This window comes from Ursus americanus, chromosome 10 (genome assembly GCF_024610735.1).
Source record: "Ursus americanus isolate L20-20 chromosome 10, mUrsAme1.1.p, whole genome shotgun sequence".
Lineage (NCBI taxonomy): Eukaryota > Metazoa > Chordata > Mammalia > Carnivora > Ursidae > Ursus > Ursus americanus.
This window is the reverse complement of record NC_142136.1, coordinates 66,353,335-66,377,510: the sequence shown is the minus strand read 5'-3', so window position 1 is coordinate 66,377,510 and position 24,176 is coordinate 66,353,335. Positions and strand designations below refer to the sequence as shown.

At 40.1% G+C, this 24,176-nt stretch overlaps 1 protein-coding gene across 10 annotated transcripts in view; it reads right to left on the bottom strand.

The window, feature by feature from the left end:
• The window catches only part of STARD13 (StAR related lipid transfer domain containing 13), a 513,073-nt gene that overhangs the window by 27,807 nt on the left and 461,090 nt on the right, over nt 1–24,176 (bottom strand). For all 10 annotated transcript variants that reach the window (XM_087865194.1, XM_087865196.1, XM_087865195.1 and 7 more), the window contains one exon: nt 9,000–9,063. In XM_087865194.1, coding sequence (XP_087721320.1) covers nt 9,000–9,063 — 64 coding nt within the window. The remainder of the gene's footprint in view (nt 1–8,999; nt 9,064–24,176) is intronic.

Below are 24,176 nucleotides of genomic sequence, written 5' to 3'. Positions count from 1 at the left end.
TCTGTTCCCTCATTCATATCTTCATTCCCATTCCCTTTGTGTAGGCCCTTGGCACCTCTGTCTGGGTCTATTACAGTGAAAGCCTGGCTAGAATCCTTGTCACCAGCGTCTTCTGCATCTAAACAGCTTTCCACTGTGTAATCCAAATATGATCATGTAATTTTCCAGCTTGAAAGCCTTCAGCTTCCCTTGGCCTTCCTAGAAGTCTTTAGCATGGCATTCAAAGTCCTTTCAACCTGCCTGCAATGTACTGTTCCTGCCTTGTTTCAGTTGTGTCTCTCAAGTTCACTGCCCTCTGCTCCCTGACCCTTTCTCTTTGAAGCCTCCCCTGACTGCTCCAAGGCAACGACTACTTTCTCCCCTGAGCTCTACAGTATTTGGATTCGATCTTTTTTGTAGCATTTATTCTAATGATAACTTAAGCTCATGCCACTCGCATCCACTGTCAACCATTAGAGGTAAGCTCATCTAGAGAAGGGCGTGTGTTTCAGGGTGGCGTTCATATTTATATCTTCCTCAATGTCAAGCACATAGTAACTACTCTCTCTCTCTCTCTCTCTCTCTCTCTCTCTCTCTATATATATATATATATATATATATATATTATTTTTTTTTTTAATTTGAATTAAGTTTATTTTACTTTGGCATCTGGTTCTAAGACCTGGTTCCAAATTCTGGTAGCTCCAGTTAAGAGCTTGGACGATTGTTTGCAAATTGCTTACTCTCTTCAAAGTAAGTTTCTATCACTCATGAAATGGGACTAAAAATAGACCCTGCCTCATACGTTTGGGCAGGGAGTTAAATGAAATAATGCACTTAGCAGGCCCTTATTGAGGAGTATTTGTTGTGTTACTTTCCAGTGTTGGCTCAAATGCTTATCTATTTGTTGCCTATCTAAGAAGATTGCTTACCTATCTTTTTACATATCTAATGCCCACTTTAGCCCCCCTTAATTTTTTATTATATTCTGGTCTCAAAGAAAAGTAAATGGGTGCTCAGTCAATAAATACTGGCATCTCCCCGTTCTTGCTTATTCCTTGAGAATCTAGATTCAAATGGGTTGGACTAAGTGACACATTCGAACATTCATGTATGGTGGAAGGTGGAAGAGAGTAAAAAAAACTAAGGTACTAACGGAGAATTCCACAGCTTTGGGATCATACTAGGAAATTAGCTTTGAGTTAAAAAAAAGTTACATAAAGCTTTGGCAAAAGAATTTAAAAAAGATGTACTTGTACAAGTGGAAAAAAAGGAAAGGTTCTAGGATGATGAATCAAAGTTAATACTTTCTCTGTAGCATTTTCGATTTCTCTTTCCCTGTGATTAATACAACAAGACATGACATTTGAGGGTTATTTATATATCAGGCACCATAATAGGTTGAAGGTTGAGCTCAATGGATTTTCATATCACATTTCAAGAAGCTAGTGAAAAGAAGTTGATATTAAGTTATCATTCTGAAAGAGCCCTTTCGGCAATACTTTTTGAGAAGGCCAGAAAAGGATATACTTTTAAATAATATGTAGATATTTTAAATAGAAACTGCGATATTTAGTGTGGGCTCCAACGAGCTCTCTCTCAAGCTAGCCCAAACTTGGTTACTGATGCTAGCAAACCACATACTAGTTGGATAAGGATTCCTTTATTTTGGTCAAGAAAAGATGCCAAGCTGGGCCCTGTGGACTGGGACTGGAAAGTCTGCTCCTGTCTGCTAGACTCTAAGAGCTTATTATACTAGCCTTGAGCAACAGGAAGGTATTTACAACCCAAACAAGTCACGTGAAACAGTGGTAAACTCCTGGAAAAAAAGGCCAACAGTTCAGGGAAATCTTGCAGTATTTAGGTCTTTTGAACCAAAACAAACAAATGAAAACCAAAGCAACAATAAACAAAACAAAACAAAACAAAGAAAAAACACCCATTCTCCTTTTGCACCTTGTGCATATAATTATCATAGTATGTCCCAAGGGTTGTGACATGATTTTGTTTTTTCCACCAGTGTAGAATCTTTCAAGCTATTGATAGTGACATACAATAAAAAATTTTCCATCACAGCTTAAGGCACACATATATTACAATAAACAAACAAATAAATTCATGCTATAATAATTAGCCTTGTTTGTACTTTGATATTTTATAATCTAGTTTAGTCTGTCTCATTTTCTAAAAATATTGTTTCTTACCCACTCAACTGATTTCACAACCCACCAATGGGTCATGATCCACAGTATGAAAATCACACTGTACTAAAGTTTTGTATTTTTTTTTTTTAACTATATCAGGGCCCAGCAGACTATCATGCAAAGAGCAGACTCTCCAGTAATAATTGTGGAAGTGTACTGATTAAGAGATGTTGAGATTTCATCTGTTTGATCATTTTTTTTGAGGCTAAAAACAAATAGTTTGATTATTTGGAAATGCAAAATGGAAACCTCTGGGAGTCAGATGTATTTATGAGAAAAAGACACACCAAACAAACTTTAATCTCCCATCTCAATGGTTTAGTAGACCAGTGTCTGGATTCTATCAAAAGAACTGACAAGAGGTTCTCATGATATTGTTGTGGCCAAGATGGCTAATTGTGTTTGATGCTACAGAGAGTTTTTCTGGTAACTGGTTGAGTAGCTCATACCAAAGAGTGTGATCAAAAGGCTGAATGCAACGAAGGGAGAGATCTCTGAAGGATGCCTTAAAGTTATGTCCATTTTAAGAATAACGTGAATGAGCCAGGGGAACTCGCATTTTAAAATACGAATATGGCACAAGGTAATTCACTAAATGATCTCGCATAAGGCACCCTTTTTGAGTCCATTTTCTCAGCTGGAAATGGGAATGATAGTAATACACATCTAGCATGATTTGTCAATACAACCAAAAGAGATTATATGTGAAAACGCCACATAAGCCTTCAAGGGCAAGATAAAGTTAATTATTGTTGTTAGAGACTGGTGATACTGAGATGTACAAAGATCTTAACAGAATTGAAGGATGGTCTGTTAATAAGATGAAATTTCGTGAAGCAAAATATAAAGACCTTAATTTCAAAAATCAGCTGTAGAGCAGGCAGGCTGGAATAGATTTAATTAAATCACAGCTCCTATTAATAGCTCTGGGAGTTGTAGCAGATTTCAGCTTCATGTGAGGTAACCATGTACCGTGGTTACCTAACGGACTAAGACACCACCTTTAGGATGCCTGACCAGAAGCACAGATCTCAAGACTCTGAAGTTTGCAGCCCCACTGCGTTGTGCACTGGTCACGTACATCAGAAACACATTTGAAGAGTCATGTGGAAAGGGCTATATTTCTAGAGAACAGTAATCAGGATGGCCAAGGATCTAGGAACCCCAACTTCCTGTGAACGAGTATCGAAAAAACTAAGGGTTTGGCTTAGAAATGAGGAATTCTAGAGCAGTGGGATTCAAAGTGTGGTCAAGGGGCTGCCAGTCCCCAGACTTCGCAGTCTTCAATGAAGTTAAGTACAGACCTTATAGAAAATACAGCTTCACTCACTTCATTTTGAATAGAAGGTAAAAAGGAATACCCTAAGCTTTTAAAAATTACTTAAAAACCTCTTTAATTGTAGTCAGTAGACTCTGTGAGACTGGTTTCTTTATGATGACTAGTATTAAAACAGAGAAACATTTTAGATACACATTCTTCCCTGTGCGAATAGTGTTGCTGGCAACCCAACCTAAAGTAGGTAACAAACAGGAAACTCGCTGTCATGAATACTCATAGTCCTAGCATTTGATCAAAGTGTGATTAGGCATTTAATATGGGAAACTGCTATGTCAAGGTAAACTTTTCGCTTGGTTACAATAGCTGAACAACAAAGGTCATGAGAATAATCATGATTCTTCATATTAATCGCCTATACAGACACTTTCAAAAAAATTGTGAACAGTTTTTGTAATTCTTTTCTATTTCCCATTATAGTTGGTTTGATTATATTCATTGGAATGCACCTTTGTGTTTGTTGAGTCTAATAATAAAACAAGGAGGCCTGTATTTTCTATAACTTTTTTCATTTCATATTTCTAATAATTCATTTGTACTGAATTTTACAGAAGTATCTTGGTCAGTGGCAGACTGGAAATTAAAAATAAAACAAACAAAACCCTGGCTCACTCACTATAGACAGTTTGAGAAATTGTGTTCTCGACTGAGCAGAGGTCGGAAAACTTTCTGTAAAGGGTCGCATAGTAAATATTATAGGTTTCTGGGGCACGCAGTTTCTGCTATACCTACTCAACTCTGCTGTTACAGCCAGAAGAACGAGCGCGGCTTTGTTCTAATACAACTTTCACTTTCTTTACAAAAACAGGAACCGTGGTTTGCCGACCCCCAATCTAGAGGATAGAGCTGAAGGACTGCCGTATGAAAAGCGAAATCTACATTTCGGTGCTTCTTCAGAGGAAAGAGCTAGAATCCAATTCTGCAAGTTTACATGAAATCAGCTTTTAGCTTATTATTTGGAAGACTCCTAGTAATTAGAAATAAAATAGATCACCTAGCAATGCAGTGAACTCATCATGTCTGGATGCTTGCAAGCAGAGGCTGGGTGACCTATGAGCAATGCTCCCAGAAGTAAATCCCATAGAGGACGAGAGGCTGGAAGAGATGACGGAACATCCCTTCCAACTCAAAGATCCTATGGCTCTAGGATATTCCCGTGCCATTATCCTCAACTCAAGACTATAATACTCCCCAGCCAAGTGAATGCTGGAATGAGATGTAATGTTTCTCTCATTTGACCCTGCTGTTTGGAGCTGCAGAGAGGTGTCTGATTTGGTGATGGTCGGGGGGTGTGTGTGAAAGGCGGAGTGGGTGGAGAGGAACAGACACCAGGCCCCTGGGCAGCAGCTGCAGCTCCTTTGAAACGCTGATGGGCATCCAGGCCAGGAAAGGCTGGCTGCAAGGTGGCAATTAGTCATGGTTTCCGTGTTGCTTTCCACCTTTGGTCATGATTTCAGAGAGCTTTATTAAAACTATAACTTTAAGCAGAATCTTTTGAAGCCACTCTTTCTCTCTTGGGAAATCTTAGGGAACAGTCTTGCGTGTGTACGTGTCCTTTTCTTTCCTCATTTAACAGATCGCCTTCTTGGAGTCTTTGGCCTCTGACTTTAACTTTGAATAGAAGTCATACCACATAAACGCTCACCATAATTGGGGGATTTTAAAGTCATCATGAAGCAAGGGTGAATTGTGTAGTTAATAATGGAGAAGAAACACTTCTGAGAACAAGTAGGTCTGTCTGTGCTTTGGAGTTTTTAATTTAGATGGAGTGCCGATATTTGGCTTTTTCTAAAAAACAAGAACATTCTTAGTTGAAATTATATATTCCTCAGAGACAAATGCCAAGCAGACACTGCAAAAGAATTTTCTTTTTTTTCTGATGGAATTTGGCCATATCTTTACACTGGAAACAGGAGCCCACACAAGTCCACAGCTGCAAGAGGCAGCTAATCCGTAGTCACACAGAAATTTAGAAGTATATCTTCCATTAAAGTTAACTGGAGCTGAGGGGCTGAGTCCACCTGTTCAGAAGCTGGAATGTACCACTTGCAGTACTGCAAGGGCGGGGGGGGGGGGGGGGGGGGGGGGCGGAGCCTGAAGCCAGAGGCGGGGGGAGGGGCACGGAGCTGTTGGAATGCCTCTTGGTTGGGTTTTAGTAAGTCTTTCAGTGAGATGTGTGGCCAAGATCGAGAATGCTCTTCTCTACCTGACTCTCCCAGGGACAGGAAAGGTTACCTTGAATCTTTGAAGAACTGCGTTTCTCTTCTGCAAAGAGAAAATCTTGTGGTACTATCCTGGTGGTGGGGAGGCAGGTGTGATGTCATTTTTCTTGGGGCTTTACAAGTAGCATTTGATGCACAAGAAAAGTGCATGCCTAACCAAGTATGAAGGAGGCTTCACCAGCCTCATCTATTTGTGGACTTGTTTCTCCTCTCTTGGGTGAACCCACCACTCTTCAGAATTAAAAAAAAAAAAATCAAACGAGAAGGAAATGCAAAGCAGAGCAATGCGATTCACTGTGAGAGATCCAGAGATACATTTCCATGGAGACACTAAATAAATCGTGGCATTCTGTACAGGTGGCAAGAAACATCCCTCTTCTAAATACAGCAATCAAAATATATAACTGTATATATTGCTGGGGAAACTCTTCCGGGTCTCAGGCCAAGCGCCAGGAGCTCACTCAGACTCCGGTACATTTCCGAATTCTCTGAAATGCAAGGAGGGGCAGTGTGGTGCCCGAATATCTGTGGTCAAACCCCTGCCTATTTCTGCGTGACTTTGAGCAAGTTCCTACCTCTGCATCTGTGACATGCAGCCCATGATGAGGAACTGTGTCTGACATACATACGCCCGTGTGAGTGTTTGCTGCCCACACACGGCAAAGCCAGCACACGTAGCCCCCGCAGAGGCCCCAAAGGGAGAAAGAAGGACTGTGGCTCTGGACAGTTAGGCAGTTTGGGGATGACCTTCTGCAGAATTACGCATGTCTGGGTCTCTGTAGATGAGAAAGGAGGATTATATTTTTATTTCTTGGATAGCCTAAAATGGGGACATACCTAGAGGAAATGCTGCTGGTCCTTTTTTTTCTTCCAAAGAAACTAATTCCGGAATGATTGCATCGTCACAGGGTGCTTTCCTCAAGTTTCACTTTCTATATTTGAATTACTTGGCCTATTCCTAGCCTGTATTTATTTTTTGTATTTTTTGTATTTTTTTTTTTTTTGCAGCAAAATAAAGGATGAGCCTATGACTTGTGAAAGGGGCAGATGACAGGAATGCATGCCCCCACACAGGGTCTCCTGCATAATTGCTTCGACCACAGCCCCAGATGCTGGTCATTACTGAGATCCACAGGGCGGTGGGGACCACATGTTGAAATTATTTATTTGAAAATTCAGGCCATGTCTTCTCAATTTACAACGTGAACAGCAATATTTTATTCGGGTGCATGCATTTGTGAGGCCTCCAGCTAGGCAGGGGCTGGCTGGCCGTGTGCTGCTTCATCCAACATCAGGAATAAATTAAGAATGTCAGGAAGACTGAAGTGACCAAAGTACAGCGGGGCTTTTGTGAAGGTAACACATCAAGAGCCCGATAAATGGTATTTGGGCCCATCTCACATACGGGTTTTTGAAAAGCTGGTGATAGGGTGAGAATCCCATCACTCCACTTGGTTAAAGACAAATCATGTCATTAGCTTTTGTCTTCTGTGATACACTGCAGCTACAGGTCTGTAGAGGAAGCCGTATAGACCAGCCGCGCTGTAGACACACAGGCGTGGCTGTGTTCGTTTTAATAAGCACCGTGTGTTACAACCAAAACAACATCTGACCCTCATGCTTCAAATAGTATGTATGCTTCTCAAGGGGTCTATTCAGCCAGGCAGCTGTTGGGACGTTTATTCCCACATTTTTAATTTGTCTTCGGCCTAGACAAACTGCTCATATTTTAATATTTCTCTGGATATTGTTTTTCACTGTTTTACCTCATTAGCTTAAATCTTTGGTTTCTAACTCAAACCCCAAATTGTTTTTAAGGTGAGGTCAACCAAAATTCATTTGCTTTCTTTTTTTTTTCCCCATTGGGCGCTATTTTAGAACAGAAATTCAAGTTAAAGTTATTTTTAAAGATTAGGTTACTCAGGGGTGACTTAAAATCCATTGGATTTAATGATTTCTCTGTGTTGGACCAGGATAAAGAGCACTTTCTTTTGACTCAACGGTGTTTTCTCTGCTTCTTCAAAATATACTGAGGCTTGACTTGTTACATACTAGAGATGTGAAATGAAAAAAAGTAGTTAACGATCTTAATTCTGAACTTCCCAAAAGGATCAACTCAGTGAGAAAGAGAGAGAGAGAGAGAGAGAAGTCTTTCAGCATGGTGGTGGCTATGAGGAGCCTGGGTTTTGGAGTTAGGTGTGTCTGAGTTTGAAATCCGGCTTTGCCACTAGCTGAAAGATCACGAACAAATGACAACCTGTTCAGCTTTACTTCCCTTCTCTAGGAAACAGAGGATTCCTACCTCAGTGGATTAAATGAGATCACGCATAGTCAGTACATAACGTAGCTCCTAGAAATCAGTAAGAGCTCAATAAAGTCCAGCTTTATTTCAGAACTCAAATTTCCAGTCTGATTCATAGAGACGGAATAGCACATGCGCGTCCTGGAACAGGGAGCGAGCACAGTGGCTCTTAAAACGAACGAAATTTCTTGTCACTAGAGGAAAGGAAGGGTGGGCAGGAAGGGTGAGGAGGAGGCAGGCTCAGCATCTTGTTGCTACACTCCCTGCCACCCCCTCAACCATTATGAAATGATCCTGCCTGAGGATGAGCACATCTTCAAGCGTACTTGGAAATGAAATGCCATTGAAAAGGATGAAGCAGAAGACATTAGGCATGGACCCAGGGGTTCTTCTCTGCATTCTCTTAATCTATGAATCACCGTGCAGTATTTCAGTCTGATATGGAATGGATATTTACAACTAAAGACACTTCCAAAAGATAACCATAAAGAAGACATATTACAGGGGCGCCTGGGTGGCACAGCGGTTAAGCGTCTGCCTTCGGCTCAGGGTGTGATCCCGGTGTTCTGGGATCGAGCCCCACATCAGGCTCTTCCGCTATGAGCCTGCTTCTTCCTCTCCCACTCCCCCTGCTTGTGTTCCCTCTCTTGCTGGCTGTCTCTATCTCTGTTGAATAAATAAATAAAATCTTTAAAAAAAAAAAAAGACATATTACATCTTTATGCAAGACCTCTGATCAAAACTACGGCAAAATGAAATGGTTGAAATGAACAGACCTTGGCTTGGGTTTCTAATGGACTTATTTATGATGGTTGTGATAAGAAGAGAGATTTGGAGAACAAACGTAGATGGTCAGGCATTTCAGAATTTTGCTTGGGTTCACGTGGTTTTTAATCTATGAACACAAGTTTCTTTTGTTGATACAGCCATGATCTTAGCAAGGTGGAGACACCTACCTTTTTCCTTTGGAAGTTCACATCAAGTTTCATTGAGGCACACTTGTTCAATGTATTTAGTCGTCTAAAAAGAAAGAAAAAGGTGATGATTGCTACACTAATAAACCCAAATTTTCTTTTCAGTTTGACAGTTCTCACTGATTCCCTACAAAGTTGAAAGTGCAGAAACAAGAAGGTACGTCCCAAGAAACTACTGCACCCACTCCAGATGTGCTATAGAAGTGCTCCCGCTGGTTCTCCAGCCCCTCAGACTTGAGAAGACTCTGCTGAGGAGCCTACCAATCCCTGCCCATTCCCTAATTTAAACCCAGTCTTTTCCTGACTTCCCTTTCCACCATTTTTGGAAATATGAGCAGTCATTTTAGCCCTGCTCTCATCAGCCCCTCTATTCATTTGCCACCTCGACCACGCTAGCCCCAAATTCGGATCAGCTCAACCACCTGTCTTCTCCCTGCTCTTGGGCTGTGAGTGTAAATGGAAAAATAACTCAGTGCTGAATTATACGTGCTATAGACTAAATTGTGTCCCCACCAAAACTCATATGTTGCAACCCTAACCCCATGTGACTGTATGTGGAGTAAGAAGAAACTGAGGTTAAATGAGGTCATAGGAAAGAGCTCTGATCCAACAGAACTGGGTCCTTATAAGGGGAGAACCCAGAGAGCTCGCTCTCAATCTGCCATGTGAGAACACAGTGAGAAGGTGGCTGTCTGCTAGTCAGAAAGAGAGTGCTTACCAGGAACCAAGCCCTGCTGGCACCTTGATCCTGGACTTTCCAGCCTCCAGAACTGTGAGAAAATAAATGTCTGTTGTTTAAGACACCCAGTCTGTGGTATTTTGTTATGGAAGCCCGTGCTGACGAATAAATACATTTTGATTTTCAGCCTCAGCTGGGCTCCCAAAATTGCTACCCAGCATTCCTTTCATTTTTTTCTCTGGTTGGCTCCCAATCTCAGATTGTGAAAAATATCCCACAACAGAGGACTTAGCTGCTGCTGCCAATGAGAAAGCATACTGAGTATAAGCTACTGGACAGGAGTTCTTTTAATAATCCTCTCCTTCAACACACACACACAAAGGATGTTTCTATTCTTTTTCAGAGCTAACCCTTTATTTAACCTTGTTTTTGATTTCAACATCCACCACTTCATCTGGGACCATAGTACCTCATTCATTCTTCACCTCAGCAGATCCTCTCAACTGCTTTCTTCTCTTTTTTTTTTTTTTTTAAGATTTTATTTATTTATTCGACAGAGATAGAGACAGTCAGCGAGAGAGGGAACACAAGCAGGGGGAGTGGGAGAGGAGGAAGCAGGCTCACAGCAGAGGAGCCTGATGTGGGGCTCGATCCCAGATCGCCGGGATCACGCCCTGAGCCGAAGGCAGACGCTTAACCGCTGTGCCACCCAGGCGCCCCAACTGCTTTCTTCTCTTTGAGCGTATCCCTGTCTTGAACAAATTGACTAACCAATTAGTTAGCTACCTAAATAACCATGATCACACAAACTATTAATTTTCCCTTCAACCCTAAGTTTTTCATCAAGCAACCATGCTACCTATCCCAATATTCCCTTCCTTATATGACTCAATTTGCTGAGAACAGTCTCAATTTTCATTCATTCACTCTTCAAGCCATTACAATCTAACTTCATGAGAGGCTCTTTGCAAATACCTTCACCGTTTTGTTTTATTTGATTACTTTTTAAACATCGTATATATTGAATGCTTACGGTTGGTTTAAAGAGTCAAACATTACCCTCCTGTCCTTTTCCATTTACCCCTCTTTGGCAGCAACTCTTTCACTGGTTTCCTTTTTTTTTTTTTTTTAATATTTTTTTATTAAATTATGTTAGTCACCATACAGTACATCCCTGGTTTTTGATGTAAAGTTCGATGATTCATTAGTTGCATATAACAGCCAGTGCACCATGCAATACGTGCCCTCCTTACTACCCTGGTTTCTTTTATTGGTGTTTACCTCTGATGACATTGTTTATGCTGTTACTTCTTAATTTTTCAATTCAAATCATTATTTATAGACTTTGTTCTATGAATGATGAGGATTTATTTATTTTTTTTTTACTACATTTTCCCATCACTCACCTTCCCCACATTCATACCCCTTATCTCTTATAATTATAGTTATGTGATCATTTCATAATTTTTGATAAATCCATATTCAGTGTTTATTACATTTTTTATTGACCATGTAAACGCTGTTCACATGTATATCATACTCTGATTACTTTGTCTTTCATTCTCGACTTTTCATTATCCCAGGAGTTAATATGCATCCTGTTTGTTTCCTTAGTTTTCAATGTATTTATTCCTAAATTCAAACTCAAACACCTCCTCAGCTTAGAATCTAACTCCCTAAGTGCGTTAATCTATTAATATCCATTAATCTAATTTCTTGGCGATCTCTCTCAGAGCCTTCTGACCTGTTCTAGCTGGGGTTTGCTGCCCTTGTTATTCTATTCTATTTTATTTTATTTTATTTTATTTTACTTTATTTTATTACCATGGGCTGATCAGATTTCTCAGCACTCAGATTCTCCTGCAGTATGTTATCTAATATTTTGGACCTGAGTTACAAAAGAGGCCTGAGAACGTCAATATTTGGAATGTAAGTAGACTGTCAATGAAGCCCCCATTTTTAATTGAGTGTCCCACCTTCAACTATGCCTGGTGTCCCCCAGCTTAGGGAACGTCTGTTTTAGCCTCTCTAGGGGATAAACTTCTAGTCTTGTGCTGATGATGGGGAAGAAAAGGCACCAACATATAAGTTGGGGGAATAAATTGAGGGCTCTAGCTACTTTAAAATAGAACTTCAAAGAACCCTCTCCTTTTTAGCCTACCTTAAACATCATTCCCCATTTTGGAGCTTTTTAGGATTATTGTGGTACAGACTGAGTTAGCTTATGACTTACTTCACTGACCACTTAGCTTTTTATTTCTTGGGCTTGCAAAGTTCTCTACTATATTATTTCTGTTTTCCTGCTTTGAAAATTTTGTAGTTGTGGTGTCTCTCTCTGTATGGACATTTGCTTTTGTAAAGGCATTTCTCTCTAAATCAGCGGGAATTTAGAAAGCAAGAAAATTCAGATGTTCAATCTCCCACCTTTGACCGATGACTTTTTTTTGTATTCTGGCTCTGCAGTGGCTTTAAATTTTCAGCTCAATGAATTTTGGCAATTTTAACTACCCTCAAACAAAGCAAAGAACATTTTTTCACATCAGAAAGTTCTCTTGTGCTCCTCTACCATCAGTTCTCCTCACCACCACATCCCCTCCCACCACCCCCAGGGACATTCTCTTTCTGATTTCTGTTGCCCATAGACTGATTTTGGCAATTCTTGGCTATCATAAAAATGGAATCATGTGCTACGTATTTTCATGTGTCTGGCTTTTTTTCAGTCAACGCAATGTTTTTGAGATTGATCCATTTTGTTGAGTATAGCAATAATCATTCCTTATAATTGCTTATAATTCATACCATTATGAAGATATACAACTGGTTTTGCATACTCTTTTGCTGATGGACATTTAGGCTGTTTCCAGTTTTGACCAATGACTTATTCATCAGATTCAATATCTTCTTTTTAGCAAAGACCTATTTGTAGCAATGGACACTAATTACCACTCTCCGTTCCTTGAAACTCTTGTCTTTGGCATTCAAGATCATGAATTCTCTCATCTCTCTAAACACTATCTCCTTCTTGTCACCAAGCAGTACTTGCCCCTTAACTATTAATATCTTTTAGAATTTAGACTGCAGTCTTCGCTTTTCACTGTGCATGAGTGTACTGAAATATCTTATCTCATCTTAAGATAAATTAGACTCTGATGATGTCCAATACTCTTTCTCTAGCCCAGACACATCAATTGAGCCCCAGAGTTATATTTCTAACTACTCACTAATCTCACCCATTTGTGGGGTCCTCTGGCCCTTCAAACTCAACTTTCAAAACTGAGCTCATTATATTCTCTTCAAAACCTGTTTCTGTTATTTAATGTCTTATCTTGATTAAGAGCATCACCAAGTAGGCCACCCAAACTGGAAAATGGAGTCATCTTGACACTCTTCTTTCAGACCTGTATTCATTTGATCACCAAGTCCTGTCAATTATACTTCCTTGATATTTTTGAAGTCTTGCCTCTCCTTTGGCCCTACTTTGGTGCTTTCTCATCTTTTACCTAAAGTCAGGCAACAGCCTCTTAGTTGGTTTCACTATGACTTCAAATGCTTCACATTGAAACCAGTTCTATTTTGAAACTTTTTCTCATGTCACTCATCTATTTAAAAATATTTGATGACTTCCCTCATTTTCAGCCATCTCCAGTTTACACACTGACTACACATTCATTAGTGTCAAATATAATAAGCAACCCTGGATTAGAAACTGATCATTTAGTCTGAAGCTATCTTTAGCATGGGCTTGGCCTTTGCTCTTTTAACTGACAGCCTATCTTTTTGGCCAGTTCCACAGGTGTTAACATTGCTGTCTAAGAGCTAAGAGTAGTATGTGAGGTAAATTTTATATATACATTCTCACTTGGATATATAATGAGATATATAAGAGCTTAAATAAAGATATGATATGTAAGAGCTTAAATAAGTCCATGTTGCTTATTTGGCCTCTCTGTAACAGGTTTGTTTGGTAAGAATTGCTTATTATTTATAAAATTTACTTTTCTAATAAACTTGCTCTTCCATTATACTTTGGAAGCACAAACAAACCTTTTTATTCTATGCAAAAGTTTTTGATCTACTACATATACAAAAGCCATCAAAGTGCTCATCCTTTATATACCACATGCCTGAATATGCTTTATACTTTCTGACACAAACAGGAAGTTCATTTATCATTTTTTAAAGCTAGAGACTCAAACTAGATTTGACCGTAGATTTAGGTCCTTTTAGCTCCCCTAAACTCAGATATTTGCTGGCACCTTAAGAATTAATCTTCTACCAGGAGAAAATATTTGCAAAACCTGCATCTCATAAAGGACTTTTATCCAGAATAAAGAACTCCATAATCAATTCCATAATAAGTCAAACAATCTGATTTTAAAAATGTGCAAAAATATTTGAACATACGGTTCTAAAGGAAGATATTCAAATGGCAAATAAGCACATGAAAAGATGCTTAACATCAGTAATCTTGGAAGAAATGCAAATTAAAATAATAAGACACCACAACATACACTGGAATGCCTAAATTAAAATCACTGACAATACTAAGTTTTAGCAAAGACACAGAACCACTGAAACTTCCAAAGGATACAGCCTTTCTGGAAAATAATTTGGCAATTGCTTATAAAATTAAACATATTCTTAGCATTGGACCTAGCAATTCTACTCTTAGTTCTTTATATCCAAGATAAAATAAATTATACATCCATACAAAGACCTGTACTTGAATGTTCATAGCAGATTTGTTCACAAAACCACCAAAAATTGGAAATAACCCAAAGGTCCCTTAACTGGCAAATGGAAATAAAAATTGGGGTACATACATATAATAAAATATTCAACTATACCAAGTCACTGACTACTGATACATGCAACAAAATGGATGAGTCTCACAGGCATTATGTTAAGTGAAAGAAGCCAGACACAAAAAGCATATACTATATAACTGCATTTATACAAAATTTTATAGAAGGTATATCTGTAGTGACAGAAAACAGTTCAGTGGTTGCCAAATGCCAGCAATATAGAACTTTTTGAGATAATGAAAATGTTCTATACCATGATTGTGGTGATAGTTACATAACCGTATATATTTGACAAAATTCATCAAGTTGTGTATTTCAAGTTTGTGATTTTTTTGAATGTATATTATACTTAATTAAGTTGGCAATTTTTTGAATGTATATTATACTTCAACAAAGCTGAATAAAAAATACTGTAAATGAGTGCCATCAGTGGGAATGGTGCAATAAAAATCTCTAACACTCTGAGCCTCTATAAAAACAAGAAGACTATTGGCAATAATTGTCAAAATAAACTTCTGAAGAACTCTGGAAATTAATAAAGCCTTGAGACAATCCAAGTACTGTCTATTTAAGAAAAATGGTTGAATCTATGTAAGAACAGTGAGATTTGAGGCATCCGAACTTGTCCTATTCTCATGTTTCTTTTCTCAGTTTCGCAGAAGCTTTGAAAAACAACAGCATCACAATCAGAGTAGCTGTGAAAACTGACAGCCTAGAAGCCACTGGAGAGGGCAAAATGGCTCCGGCTCCCCAAAAGCTCCATTATTAAAGAACTGTCATTATCTGAACTCTCTGGCAATTCCCTGAATGCCCCCATTCATAGGGCTTATCTTCATTTAACCTGACTCTGAGCTCATCACTGAGAATAGTTTTTTTCCCTAGGGTGTTTGTCAAAAACAATCAGTGGCAATTTATTTAACATCGCATCTGCCTAAAATGGTGATAACATTTGGGCCAAACAAGATATGAACCAAAAGAAATAAAAAGAATAGCTGTAGGAATGAGGTGTCCATAGGGGACTTAGAAAAGTTCTAACACATTCTTCGGAATCTAGAAGGCCAAGTACATATGCAGAACTGTGTGCATACCTGGAAAAGGCATGAGAATGTCCTAATTTCTCACCTCTGTCTGGCATTGGTGTTCTGTACAAGCTGCCTAATCATTTGCTGACCCTCTAACCAAGTAGAGACTTCAGTGGTAATATATTGCACAGGATTCAAATTTTGGAGAATTAGTTGAGGAAAGTTACTAAACAATAGCAACAACAACAAACCTTGGGGAGGGGGTCTGATTTTGAGAGGTGCTACATTATAATGTGTGAAATGTCCAATATTAAGTGAAAAATTAAAAGACAACAAACCAATTCTAAAGTTTAGATGGAGAGGCAGAAGACCCAGAATAGCCAATATAATACTGAAGCAGAAAAGAAAGTTGGAGGATGGATACTACCCAGCTTCAAAACTTACTATAAAGCTAAAGTAATCCAGACAGTATGATATTGGTAAAAGGATAGACAAGTATATCAATGGAATAAAATAGAGAGCCCGGAAATAGGCCCATACCAGTGGGTCAACTATCTTTGACAAAGCAGCGAAGGTAATACAACAGAGAACTGATATCTTTCAACAAATTGTGTTGAAACAACCGAACATCTACACACACACACACACACACACACACACACACAAACAGACTCCATCTAGACATAGACTTCATACCCTTCCCAAAAATTAACTGAAAATGAATCACAGACTTAAGTATAAACACGAAATTATAAAACTCCTAGAAGATAACATAGAAGGAAATCTAAATGACCTTAGGTTTGGTGATAACTTTTTAGATACAACACCAAAGGTATGATCTATAAAATAAATAACTGATAAACTGAACTTCATTAAAATTAAAAACTTCTGCTCTATGAGAGAAAATGTCAAGTGTGTGAGAAGAAAAGCTATAGACTTGGGAAAATAATTGCAAAAAAAAATCTGAAAAAGGACTATTACCTAATATATACAAAGAAGTCTTAAAACTCAATAAGAAAACAAACAATCCATTTAAAAAATAGGCAAATAGTCTGAACAGACACTTCACCAAAGATACACAGATGACAAATAAGCACATAAAAGGATGCTTACCATCATACGTCACTATAGAATTGCAAATTAAAATAGCCATGAGATAAACATGATACACCTATTAGAATGACAAAATTGTAAAACACTGACCACACCAAGTGCTAACAAGAATGTGGAACAACAGGAATGCTCATTTACCGCTGTTGGGAATGCAAAATGGTACAGCACTTTGGAAGATAGTTTGGTAGTTTCTTCCTGCCAAACACACTCTTACCATAGGACTGAGCAATCATACTCCTTGGTATTTATCCAAATGAGTTGAAAACTTATGTACACATAAAAACCTGCACAGGAATGTTTCCAGCAGGTTTATTCATAACTGCAAAAACGTGGAAACAACCAGATGTCCTTTAGTAGATGAATGGATAAATTAACAGTAGTACATTCAGACAATGGAATATTATCCAGCGTTGAAAAGAACTGAGCCATCAAGCCATGAAAAGACAAATTACTAAGTGAAAGAAGCCAATCTGAGAAGGCTACAGACTGTGTGATTCCAACTATAAGACAATCTGGAAAAGGCAAAACTATGGAGACAGTAAAAAGATCAGTGGTCGTCAGGAGTTAGGAGGGAGGGAGGGCTGAACAGTCAGGGCATAAAGGATCTTCGGGCTGTGTAACTATTTTGTATGCTGCTATAACGGTGAATACAAATCATTACACATTTATCAAACCCAGAAAATGCGTACGACCAAGAGTAAAACCTAACGCAGATTATGGACTTTGGTGATGATGATGTGTCAGTGTTGGGCCATCAACGGCAATGTCCCACTCTGTGCAGGATGCTGCTGGGGAGGAGGCTGAGTGTGTGTACGTACAGGGGCACACAGGAACTCTCTGTACTTCGTGCTCAAATTTTCTGTGAACCTAAAATGGCTCTTTAAAAAGTCTATTCTTTAAAAGACATCGTTTCGTTTTATTCATTTGAAAATCACTTTATGTATCCAACTTTGAAATTACTGATGTAAAGTGATCTGCATTTTTTTTTTTCTCTCCATCCACTGGCCCATTAGTTCTCAAACCTATCTACAAAACTATCGTCATCGAAAATGTCGTGGAAATTCTGGGTACAACTTCGAATACCATACACACAACCATTCAACTCTTCCTTTCCAAATGTATATGCATATCAGATCAGCATGTCGTACACTTTAAATATCATACAATTTTATTTGTCCAAATACGCTTCAGTAATGCTGGGGGGAAAATAGCTGATTTGTTAAGATGAAAAAAAAAAGACACAAAGAGAGAAAGCACTCTTTATGGTGGCCTGAAACTAGGTCGACAGCTCCAGCATGCTGTAACATCAGCCTGTGATTTATCCTGCACAAGGTAAAATTAAACAACGGCCAGACTCTGCAAGAATACGAAATGGATGAAACACACGTCCCGGAGAGATGTAAATGCCTCTTTAAGGACCGGCTGCCTCAGGGAAGAGAACACGTCACATAACAGAGTATTCAGAGCACTTCACCAAAACCCCCGTGAAATTCTGCTATGAATGACGCCAAGCTGCATTCAACAAATATTTAGCATCGGTATTTACCTCTAACTTATTGTTAACTCCTAGAAAACCAGGTTATCTGAGTTGGCCTAGCACTGGTTTCCTGAAAAACTAGTCCTGCATGAATAATAATTTTGATTATAAAATTTATTTTATTTGCTGCATGAACTTTGTGTCTTTTACTGGATCAGGGCCTCTTTTGAGGCAGAAACCAGAATTTATTCTTCTCACCCACCTTAGGCCTAGCAGGAAATTTTATACGTGGTAGTTTCAGTAGGTTTTTCTTTTTTAACCCAACATATTTTGTCTATATAGGTCTAATCGGAGATTGATTTTAAGTAGTCCCAATAGACTTCGTACCGTCAGAATAACCGAATTATTCTCCCCCACTGAATAGGACAGGCTAAGGACTGCATCTGATCTGCATCCCTAATGCCTAGCACAGGCACTGGCTACGGCGAATCCTCTCAGTAAATGTTTGCTGAAGAAACTTCAGAGCTTGGCAGACTCTAGGGACAATCTGGTCTGACCCTGCTATTTTCGGATGAAGAGAATAAGGATCTGAGAGGACCACCTGCTCAAGGGAGCCACACGTTCATTAGCAGTGGAGCTAGGACTTCTTCCTGCCAGTGATTTCTCTGCTCCTGGCTACCCAAGAAGAGTTTCAGCGGGGCCTGCAAAATGAGAACACAGTCCTGTCACTAGCACAGGCTATTCAATAAATGGCGATTCCCTTCCCCTCTTCCTCTCTCTCCATGGAAAGAGAAAATCCATTACACATGATGAAGCCTGGCCACTTTGCACTTTGGACAAACTGGATTTCTGTGTTAACATAAGCAAAGCAGTTTGATCTTTTTAGAAGAAATGTCACAACGATATCACTGCCAGAACCTGTTAATTTTTACTGTTGTCGTCAGAATCCCTAAGAAGGGCTAATCCATTAGTAAGGGGAGATAGAAATCTCATTTTAAGAGTGAAACCTGAGGTTCTAATGGGAAAGTCAATAAGAAGAAAAGAAGTCAAGACTCATTCATCCAACGGTGTACTATGTACCAGGAACAAGGGGGAGGTACTGGGAATGTGGTCCCAGCCCTTGTGGGTCTCGCAGTCCTGTGTGCAATATAAATATGACAAATAGAAGAAGAAGCAACTCACTTCCTGAGTGCATAAGGACAACACCTCCCAGAGGAGAGAATATTTGAGTAAGCCTGTGAAGGACTAAGAGAAATTTGCTGCCCAGGCTAAAAGAATTACAGGCAAAGCAAATAGGCGTTAAATAGCATGCTTTAGTCTAGCAATTTCAAGTATGTGACTGGGAATGTCTGCAGAGAAAGGCAGGGGCTAGATCACAAAGGACCAAAATGAATACGTCAAGAGCAATCTGGGCGAGGGGGAGCTCCTGAAGGATCTTAGACAGGACAGTAATGTAATATACAGTAACTGAGCCAAACCTGGAAACTCCAGTGTGTAAGGCATGGGCCAGAGAGGAGGAGCCAGGCTCGGGGAAGGAAAGAGGTCAACAGAACTAGCTGAAGGCCGCATCTGAGAAGCCACAGAATGAGCATTACGGAAAGGAGGGAGTAGATGGTTAGCTGTGCCAATTATTTATGGAAAAGTAAATGATAGACAGCTTCAAGTGTGCCTTTTGGACTTAGCAGTTAGCCAAGGCAGTTTCCGAGAAGCCTGAAGGAAGAGAGCTGAGGGGCAAGGGGACCCTGATAAAGTTAGGCCATGGACGCAGAGTGCTCTTTTAAGAAGTCTAGCTAAGAAAGAGAGAGAGATGTGGGGTATTTTGTGGAGAAAAGGAGTAATTTATCATCATATAATATTTTCCTTACATGTAGAAAGAAAATAATTCGTGAGCTGACAGGTTATTTTCTTCCGGGTTCTAGTTCAGTTTAACACACCTTTATTGACTTCCTGCTCAGCACAAGGCCAGGAAGCCCCCACTACCAGCTACGCCACCGAATAAGATACAGTCCTTACTATGGAACACCTAGAAGCTGGTAGGTAACCAGAACCAGAGTGGGGCGGTGGTCAGCATCAAATCAAGGGGTGCACAGGAGGGAGACCCCGACAGAGAGGGCCCGGGAGGACAGAACCCAGGGGCCATGCAGAAGAACCAGGAAAAGGCACAGCGGCGTGCTTGCTGCGAGGGCTGGGGATCTGCGAGCAGTGCATGTGTCGGAAGCATCTGGGGGTGACAGGAGGGCAGTCTGGGCCTTGTCTGAGAGGATTCTTCCACTTCCACTGTGACGGAGGCCTGTCTGGGAGACACAGAAGGCCCTCTGCCTGTGGATGTCCAGAAAAGCCACAAAACCGTTCCCTTCCTCACATTTACATTTTAGATTCCCATTTTATAGTTCAACTACCAGACTTAGACGGGTCCTGAGGTCTCCCATGCTGACTTAATGGCCACTTTCCTGTGATATTTCTAATATTCCTGCCAAAGCCACGAGAAGAGTAACAAGCAAAGGTACACACATTCATCTCCAACATGCGATTCTGATTAAAGCCCGCAGCCTGAACTTCTCACCCTCCACTCAAGTGTCAGGGGCTAAAGGTATCTAGCCCTGTCTGCTAAGGAGTGTTCTGGGCGTGACGCTCAAAGACCTTCAGAAACAAAGTCACGGAGACTCCAGACGGAAGACTCCTCCTGACCCAGGAATCAATGGCAAGGGGGAGCATGAGTTCCTCCCTGCACACAGGAGCGCAGGGCCTGGGAAAGGTCTCCCTGCTGCCCGGGGAGTTTACAAAAGAGACTGCAGAGCGGGATGGAGAGCTATGCCGGTCAGACAACTCTGCAATGGAACTCAGCAAGGGTGGGGCCTTACAAAAATCACAGGCCATCCAGCGGGAGAGTTTACAGTGTCTGTGGAAAAAAGAGTGTAGTCAGAAGTCCACAGGTGCCTGTCCCAGAGCCACCGCTGAGTCTGCGAAGGCCATGCCTCTGCTCTGCTGAGCTTTTCACTCTAGCTGTTCTCCGACCAAGAGGTCATGCTGCTGCAAAAGGCTGACCTCTCTTCCAGACCAGAAACCCACAAGCAACTGTGCCTGGCTATTAGAGGAAAACAGTTATGCACAGACAGATCTGGCTACAGGAAGAAAAGGAAGGATGTATATGTTGTCGTCGGGGGAATGGAAGTGTGTGTGAAACGGTGGGATTTGTAAAATAATTTTTTTTTATTGAGATGTAATTGACATATAACATTGTGTTTGTTTTAGGTGTCCGATCTAATGATTTGGTGTCTGTATATATTGCGAAATGATCACCAGGATAAGTCAACATCCACAGCCACACATCGTTACTTTGTTTTTCTTGTAACGAGAACTTAAGACTTATCCTCTCAGCAACTTTTCAAATATACAATACAGTATCGTTGACTCTGGTCACCAGGTTGTACACTACATCTCCAGAAAAATAATTTTAAATAAGCTACAGGTTCTAATGATCAAGGTTCAAGGAAGAGTGTGAGACCCAAGGTTCAAGGAAAATCAATAAGCTTCAACGGCCACAGTGGCCCAAGAGTAAAGAACTTAAAAAAAAAAAAGGTGCAGGTTTTCTTGGACTTCCTTAGTTTGCAGGATTTCAGATAAATTTTAAATTCACATACACCTGCACTGGAAAAACCAGATGGGGTGTCCCTAGCCTTTAACTGTTAACAATGATTGCATCTAATCCAGATAATTTCTCTAGTGAGAACTGGTCCAAGTTGAAGCAAGGGTCACAACCAGAGATTTCTCTGAGAGGTTCAAAGGTGAAAAGCAAAGCACAAACAGGCCGGGGTTACTGGAAGGTTAAAGCACTCACTCTGGGCCCTGGGGTTGTCTCTGGGCTCCTTTCCTGCCTGCTTCCTGGATACGGGCCCCTACTGTTCAGTCGTAGTCCTCTTCTGCTCTCCTTACTGTCCCTGGATGAACTCATACCCTCTCAGGATCTTCCTACCCGTATATGTGGATGACTCTGCATCTGTCTCCAGCTGAGGTCCCTGGCCAGACCTGCCTCACACTGGACATCTCCTCCGGGTCCCAATCCCCCAGGCCTCAGCTTATCACACTTTCTCCTGCTCAGACCCTGGCCAGACTCCACAGCAAGGGGCATCACCACCCCCAGCTGCTCAAACCAAGGGGAGTCTGGTCACCCTTTCTTCTGAATTACAGCAATACTAATAACACCTTGCATTCATAGGGCTTTGTGAAAATGAAATGAGACCAATGTAAACAGCTTGGTATGCTGCTACTAAGCAATGGTCAGTACTCACTAGATGTTAGCCATTGTCATCCATTATTTATCCGGCAAAGGAAGGCACTTTTAAAAACATTGTTAAGGTTTTTAATAGTGCAATATAAAATATCTAATATAGAGCTAATATATATGTAATTAAAAATATAAACTCTCCCCTCGATTTGCTGTCCTAGTCTGTAGTTTCTTGTGTATTCTTCCTGAAAGTTTATACACACTGAAGTCATTTTGAGTAGATGGTTGGAAAAGGTTATATAAGAAGCCATTTTAAAATACAAAGACCAACGTTTTTCATATATGTGTGCGTGTGTGTGTGTGTGTGTGTGTGTGAAATTCCCTATCTCTGACCCTGCCATGTGTCTGCCTGTCTGTACTCCAACCAAGGCTGCCCTATACTATATAGGCTCCATTGTGGTAAGGTTCATAGTGGAGGTGGGGGTAGGGAGAAAGACGTCTTTCTGCACATTAACTTAGTTGAGAAAAAAACAGCTAAAAGTTCAAAAGAGGCGCATCAAAATTTCATGTGTTCTTGTCTGGGTAATCCCTACTGGCCTTTTAGGGTCATTTTTCCAGAAGCCCTCTCTGAAATCCCTTCCCTTGCATCTGTTCTTCTAGTGATCATATCATTTGTCCAAGTAAATTGTAATTTACTCATTTCTCAACCCTGGTACAACTGGCATTTGAGGCCAGACAATTCCTGGTTGTGGGGACTACCCTGTGCATTACAGGAGGCTTGGCGGCATCCCTGACCTCCATTCACTAGATGCAGGTATCATGGCCCAGTAGTGATGAGCAAAAATTTGGCCCCAGATGTTGAGGGGGGACAAAATGCTCCTCCCCTTACAGGTTGAGACCACTGCATTAGCCTGAGAATTCAGGGTGAGGATTCTGGCTTATTGGTCTCCGACCAAAGCTTTCTTTGGAAACTCCAGAAGCAGCCTATCTGGCTTTGAATCCTAGCAATGCATTCGCTAGCTATAAGTGGGTCAATTATTTTATAACTCTGTGCCTCAGTTTCCTTGTCTCTAAAATGGGAATCATGTTAGTTAGAGCCTACTTTATAGGGTTGTTATAAGAAGTAAATAACTAAATATTTGTAGAATGCTTAGAGTGGTGCTTGGTAGATAATGAGCACTTTGTGTTTTTAAAAAAAATAAAATCATCATTTACTGGGATCTGTATTTTTTTTATAGCTCAGAATTTTAAAGTTGGAAGTGACCATGATTATTCTGTAACCCCCTATACCTTTCCCTCAATGATGTGTCCAAGGTTTCAGTCCAGTTAATTGTCACATATTACTATATGACGTAACATAATATATAATACTGTACATTTTCTGTGACAAATATTCTAAAAGAGAAAATATCTAGAATATATATTAATATTCATAAAGGACGTGCGTTTGTGTGCAGAGGTAAATTATAAATATCATTTTTGTTAGCACTCTCCTCCACCAGCCCCCCTGCCCCACATGAAAACCATGGTCATTAATTATCCTTTAAAATACAAAGGACAGTGATAGATGCACTCTAGAATCCTAACCAAGTCCATATCTCCCTGAAATGGTATTGAACAAGGTAATGCTCTAGTTTTAAACACAATACAATTGACTAGCACTTACTAGCAACATAAGTTACATGGATGATTTACTGGCCTAATACTAAATTAGAAACTCATAGATCACCTTGAACATCAAGGCCCTATATTATCAGTCTGAGTGAATATCGCAAATCAAAATGCGAATTAAACATATTGCTTATCCTTAAAAAAAATCTCATTTAGGGGCTTTGACT